Source organism: Borostomias antarcticus, assembly GCF_949987555.1.
Source record: "Borostomias antarcticus genome assembly, contig: scaffold_136, whole genome shotgun sequence".
In the NCBI taxonomy this organism is placed as follows: Eukaryota; Metazoa; Chordata; class Actinopteri; order Stomiiformes; family Stomiidae; genus Borostomias; species Borostomias antarcticus.
This window is the reverse complement of record NW_028176316.1, coordinates 194,495-202,316: the sequence shown is the minus strand read 5'-3', so window position 1 is coordinate 202,316 and position 7,822 is coordinate 194,495. Positions and strand designations below refer to the sequence as shown.

Sequence of the window (7,822 nt, the reverse complement as noted above, 5' to 3'; positions counted from 1 at the left end):
ATTCCAGATTTCTTTATTTGTCACGTGTAATGTACAGATACAGTGAAATGTTGCTGCCGGCTCAAAGATTATCCTCAATACAGATAAAACTTCAATACTCAATTCAAGTTACAAATTTACAAATTGCAGTATAAATACAATTTCTATACAGTATACAGATAGAGATAACTAACTTAGACACCGGTCTGGATGGATTATGTACATGTTGTATATGGATGGGGGGGTATATTGACATTTGCATGTGGTTATGTTATGTACACTAGATATTCTATGTGGTTATGTTATGTACACTAGATATTCTATGTGGTTATGTTATGTACACTAGATATTCTATGTACACTAGATGTTGTAGAGTTATTCAGGTGCCGAATGGCTTGAGGGAAGAAGCTCTTCCTGAGCCTCTCCGTGCTCGCCATGTACAGCTAGTATACACATGAACTACTTTACAGCTAGTATACACACATAAACTACTTTACAGCTAGTATACACATGAACTACTTTACAGCTACTATACACATGAACTACTTTACAGCTAGTATACACATGAACTACTTTACAGCTTCTATACACATGAACTACTTTACAGCTTCTATACACATATAAACTACTTTACAGCTAGTATACACATGAACTACTTTACAGCTTCTATACACAGATAAACTACTTTACAGCTAGTATACACATGAACTACTTTACAGCTTCTATACACATAAACTACTTTACAGCTTCTATACACATGAACTACTTTACAGCTTCTATACACAAACTACTTTACAGCTACTATACACATGAACTACTTTACAGCTTCTATACACATGAACTACTTTACAGCTTCTATACACATGAACTACTTTACAGCTTCTATACACATGAACTACTTTACAGCTTCTATACACAGAAACTACTTTACAGCTACTATACACATGAACTACTTTACAGCTAGTATACACAGATAAACTACTTTACAGCTAGTATACACATGAACTACTTTACAGCTTCTATACACAAACTACTTTACAGCTTCTATACACATGAACTACTTTACAGCTTCAATACACAAACTACTTTACAGCTTCTATACACAGACTACTTTACAGCTTCTATACACAAACTACTTTACAGCTTCTATACACAGACTACTTTACAGCTTCTATACACAAACTACTTTACAGCTTCTATACACAAACTACTTTACAGCTTCTATACACAAACTACTTTACAGCTTCTATACACAGACTACTTTACAGCTTCTATACACAAACTACTTTACAGCTTCTATACACAAACTACTTTACAGCTTCTATACACATGAACTACTTTACAGCTTCTATACACAAACTACTTTACAGCTACTATACACAGATAAACTACTTTACAGCTTCTATACACAAACTACTTTACAGCTTCTATACACATAAATTACTTTACAGCTTCTATACACAAACTACTTTACAGCTTCTATACACAAACTACTTTACAGCTACTATACACAAACTACTTTACAGCTTCTATACACAAACTACTTTACAGCTACTATACACAGATAAACTACTTTACAGCTTCTATACACATAAATTACTTTACAGCTTCTATACACAAACTACTTTACAGCTTCTATACACAAACTACTTTACAGCTACTATACAGATAAACTACTTTACAGCTTCTATACACATAAATTACTTTACAGCTTCTATACACAAACTACTTTACAGCTTCTATACACAAACTACTTTACAGCTACTATACACAGATAAACTACTTTACAGCTTCTATACACAAACTACTTTACAGCTACTATACACAGATAAACTACTTTACAGCTACTATACACAGATAAACTACTTTACAGCTAGTATACACAGATTAACTACTTTACAGCTTCTATACACAAACTACTTTACAGCTACTATACACAGAAACTACTTTACAGCTTCTATACACAAACTACTTTACAGCTTCTATACACAAACTACTTTACAGCTTCTATACACAAACTACTTTACAGCTTCTATACACAAACTACTTTACAGCTTCTATACACAAACTACTTTACAGCTTCTATACACAAACTACTTTACAGCTTCTATACACAAACTACTTTACAGCTTCTATACACAAACTACTTTACAGCTTCTATACACAGACTACTTTACAGCTTCTATACACAAACTACTTTACAGCTTCTATACACAAACTACTTTACAGCTTCTATACACAAACTACTTTACAGCTTCTATACACAAACTACTTTACAGCTTCTATACACAAACTACTTTACAGCTTCTATACACAAACTACTTTACAGCTTCTATACACAGATAAACTACTTTACAGCTACTATACACAGACTACTTTACAGCTACTATACACAGAAACTACTTTACAGCTTCTATACACAAACTACTTTACAGCTACTATACACAGAAACTACTTTACAGCTTCTATACACAAACTACTTTACAGCTACTATACACAGAAACTACTTTACAGCTTCTATACACAAACTACTTTACAGCTAGTATACACAGAAACTACTTTACAGCTACTATACACAAACTACTTTACAGCTTCTATACACATAAACTATTTTACAGCTACTATACACAGATAAACTACTTTACAGCTTCTATACACAAACTACTTTACAGCTTCTATACACAAACTACTTTACAGCTTCTATACACAAACTACTTTACAGCTTCTATACACAGACTACTTTACAGCTTCTATACACAAACTACTTTACAGCTTCTATACACAAACTACTTTACAGCTTCTATACACAAACTACTTTACAGCTTCTATACACAGATAAACTACTTTACAGCTACTATACACAGATAAACTACTTTACAGCTACTATACACAAACTACTTTACAGCTTCTATACACAGATAAACTACTTTACAGCTTCTATACACAGAAACTACTTTACAGCTTCTATACACAAAGTACTTTACAGCTACTATACACAGATGAACTACTTTACAGCTACTATACACATGAACTACTTTACAGCTAGTATACACAGATAAACTACTTTACAGCTAGTATACACATGAACTACTTTACAGCTTCTATACACAAACTACTTTACAGCTTCTATACACATGAACTACTTTACAGCTTCTATACACAAACTACTTTACAGCTTCTATACACAGACTACTTTACAGCTTCTATACACAAACTACTTTACAGCTTCTATACACAGACTACTTTACAGCTTCTATACACAAACTACTTTACAGCTTCTATACACAAACTACTTTACAGCTTGTATACACAGAATACTTTACAGCTTCTATACACAAACTACTTTACAGCTTCTATACACAAACTACTTTACAGCTTCTATACACAAACTACTTTACAGCTACTTTACACAGATAAACTACTTTACAGCTTCTATACACAAACTACTTTACAGCTTCTATACACATAAATTACTTTACAGCTTCTATACACAAACTACTTTACAGCTTCTATACACATGAACTACTTTACAGCTTCTATACACAAACTACTTTACAGCTACTATACACAGATAAACTACTTTACAGCTTCTATACACAAACTACTTTACAGCTTCTATACACATAAATTACTTTACAGCTTCTATACACAAACTACTTTACAGCTTCTATACACAAACTACTTTACAGCTACTATACACAAACTACTTTACAGCTTCTATACACAAACTACTTTACAGCTACTATACACAGATAAACTACTTTACAGCTTCTATACACATAAATTACTTTACAGCTTCTATACACAAACTACTTTACAGCTTCTATACACAAACTACTTTACAGCTACTATACACAGATAAACTACTTTACAGCTTCTATACACAAACTACTTTACAGCTACTATACACAGATAAACTACTTTACAGCTACTATACACAGATAAACTACTTTACAGCTAGTATACAGATTAACTACTTTACAGCTTCTATACACAAACTACTTTACAGCTACTATACACAGAAACTACTTTACAGCTTCTATACACAAACTACTTTACAGCTACTATACACACAAACTACTTTACAGCTACTATACACAGATAAACTACTTTACAGCTTCTATACACAAACTATTTTACAGCTACTATACACAGATAAACTACTTTACAGCTTCTATACACAAACTACTTTACAGCTTCTATACAAAAACTACTTTACAGCTTCTATACACAAACTACTTTACAGCTTCTATACACAAACTACTTTACAGCTTCTATACACAAACTACTTTACAGCTTCTATACACAGATTAACTACTTTACAGCTACTATACACAGACTACTTTACAGCTACTATACACAGAAACTACTTTACAGCTTCTATACACAAACTACTTTACAGCTACTATACACAGAAACTACTTTACAGCTTCTATACACAAACTACTTTACAGCTAGTATACACAGAAACTACTTTACAGCTACTATACACAAACTACTTTACAGCTTCTATACACAAACTATTTTACAGCTACTATACACAGATAAACTACTTTACAGCTTCTATACACAAACTACTTTACAGCTTCTATACACAACTACTTTACAGCTTCTATACACAAACTACTTTACAGCTTCTATACACAAACTACTTTACAGCTTCTATACACAAACTACTTTACAGCTTCTATACACAGACTACTTTACAGCTTCTATACACAAACTACTTTACAGCTTCTATACACAAACGACTTTACAGCTTCTATACACAAACTACTTTACAGCTTCTATACACAAACTACTTTACAGCTTCTATACACAGATAAACTACTTTACAGCTACTATACACAGATAAACTACTTTACAGCTACTATACACAAACTACTTTACAGCTTCTATACACAGATAAACTACTTTACAGCTTCTATACACAGAAACTACTTTACAGCTTCTATACACAAAGTACTTTACAGCTACTATACACAGATGAACTACTTTACAGCTTCTATACACAAAGTACTTTACAGCTACTATACACAGATAAACTACTTTACAGCTACTAAACACAGATAAACTACTTTACAGCTTCTATACACAAAGTACTTTACAGCTACTATACACAGAAACTACTTTACAGCTTCTATACACCAACTACTTTACAGCTAGTATACACAGATAAACTATTTTACAGCTACTATACACAGATAAACTACTTTACAGCTAGTATACACAGATAAACTACTTTACAGCTACTATACACAGATTAACTACTTTACAGCTACTATTACACAGGGAAATTATTACACAACTTCAGCTATTACACAGTAAACAGGTGTCTTGTTCACCATGTTTATTATTATGATGGTCATGCACCAACAGACCAAGGTAAATTCCCCGAAGGTGCAACTGTACTGAACTTACTAAATAAAAAACAGAATCAGAATTTGAACTACTATGCAACTGCTGTACACAGGTAAACTATTATAGGTAGACCATTATGTATGTACTACCCAAGTAAAGACCAGCTCAATCTCTGGTGAAGTTATTACTCTGTATGGATTCTCTCTCTCTCGTCATCATCTAGTAGTGTCTTAATATGAGCGTTGACCAGAAGGCTAGTGTGTGTCTCCCCCTGCAGGCAGAGCTGTGCCAGAGCACCTGTTGCCCTATGAGGTTGAGCTGGGGGCCTGTCCCACCCTGGAGGACCTCATCCTGCATGTGGCCGAGAGGAGACAGAGGCCTCCGATACCCAACCACTGGGAGAAGGACCTCCATGTAGGCATTCTACTTGGAATTTGTCACTTTACTAATCTAACTGTATTGTATTTTACTTATTTTACTTACTGGGGGGCCACCAGACTAACTACTGCAGATGGGGAATGTAGTCCAACATAACTAGCAGATCTACTGCAGTGAATGTAGTCCTACCTAATCAGTCCTACCTAACCAGCAGATATAGGCTACTATAGATTGTGAATGCAGTCCTACCTAACCAGCAGATATAGGCTACTATAGATTGTGAATGCAATCCTACCTAATTAGCCCATATCGGCTACTATAGATTGTGAATGTAGTCCTACAGTACCTAACTAGCTAGCAGATATAGGCTACTATAGATTGTGAATGTAGTCCTACCTAACTGGCAGATATAGCCTGTTAGTCTGTAGTGAATGCATTCCAACCTAACTACAGCTATGCTATCCTAACTAGCAGATAATGTAGATAGTGAATGCTATCCTAACTAGCAGATACTGTAGATAGTGAACGCTATCCTAACTAGCAGATACTGTAGATAGTGAATGCTATCCTAACTAGCAGATACTGTAGATAGTGAATGTAGTCTTACTAGCAGATAAAGTGTAGATAGTGAATGTCCTACCTAGCTGGCAGATATAGGCCTGGCCTACTGTAGTGAATGTCGTCCCATCTAACTAGCATAGGCTATACGTAGTGAATATATTCCTGCATAACTAGCAGATAGTGTAGATAGTGAATGTAGTCATACCTAACTAGCAGATATATTGTAGATAGTGAATGTAGTCATACCTAACTAGCAGATATATTGTAGATAGTGAATGTAGTCATACCTAACTAGCAGATATATTGTAGCCTAGATAGTAAATATAGTCCATCATTGCATTTGTATCCCGTTGATGAGTGAATACTGTGTATTTGTCTTAGGGAGTCGCGCTCCTGGAGATGGTGACAGACTGCTGGGACCATGACGCGGACGCCAGGCTGACGTCCCTGTGCGCCATGAACAGACTGCTCTCTCTCCCACGCGCCTGGTCCATGTGACACGTGAACAGACTGCTCTCTCTCCCACGCGCCTGGTCCATGTGACACGTGATCAGACTGCTCTCTCTTCCACGCGCCTGGTCCATGTGACACATGAACAGACTGCTCTCTCTCCCACGCGCCTGGTCCATGTGACACATGAACAGACTGCTCTCTCTTCCACGCGCCTGGTCCCTGTGACACGTGAACAGACTGCTCTCTCTCCCACGCGCCTGGTCCATGTGACACGTGAACAGACTGCTCTCTCTCCCACGCGCCTGGTCCATGTGACACATGAACAGACTGCTCTCTCTTCCACGCGCCTGGTCCATGTGACACATGAACAGACTGCTCTCTCTCCCACGCGCCTGGTCCATGTGACACGTGTTGTTAATTAACCTTAATTGAATGCACAGGATAAACGTTTGTAGATGGGAAACGTTTTTGAGGGCTTCAGCACCCATATGTAGGCTACTTGTTTAAAGCAATACATCGCATAGACCTGGTCCAGGTGATATCCTCAGATAACGCCCTGTTACTCTCAATGCAATTTACCTATGAAAGCTCTTCCTCGGCCCGGTCGTCCGAGTCTACAGACAAAACCGTTTCGTTACCAAAGTAAACACATCGTTGGAAAGATGAAAGCCTTTTCTCCGAGGTCGCTACAGTTTGTAGTCCCCCACCTTTCAAATAAAAGGTACATTTGTACACTTAAATGTCTAATATCTGCAGCGCATCGACTGTCTTCTTCCACCGGCGATTCGGCGCTCTCCGCTTTGTTTAGTCTACTCTGCTGCCGCCCATGTTGGGATGAGGCATTACATCTTAAATGGTGTTGAGAGACTCGCGTTGAGGTATCTGATTAGCGGGAGAACATTTACGCTGAGTTATTAACTATGGGAAATTTTAAACTTTAAAACATGCAACTAAAACATGTAAATAATGGAATGGAATGCATCATCCCAAACAGCAGTGAGTAGGCTAAACAAAGCAGAGAGCGCAGAATCGCCGGTAGAAGAAGACAGTTCATCTGTACGAGTTCACGGGTGGGAAGTGACGGGTTTGA

General features: G+C 36.5%; 1 protein-coding gene across 1 annotated transcript in view; it reads left to right on the top strand.

Annotated features, from left to right (window-relative positions):
* Positions 1-6,777, top strand: part of LOC311328636 (anti-Muellerian hormone type-2 receptor-like) — a gene marked incomplete at both ends in the record, with an annotated part of 33,885 nt that extends 27,108 nt beyond the window's left edge. Inside the window, 2 exons of the mRNA XM_084462578.1 lie at positions 5,618-5,754; positions 6,661-6,777. Coding sequence (XP_084318704.1) covers positions 5,618-5,754; positions 6,661-6,777 — 254 coding nt within the window. The remainder of the gene's footprint in view (positions 1-5,617; positions 5,755-6,660) is intronic.
* Positions 6,778-7,822: the final 1,045 nt, after the last annotated feature.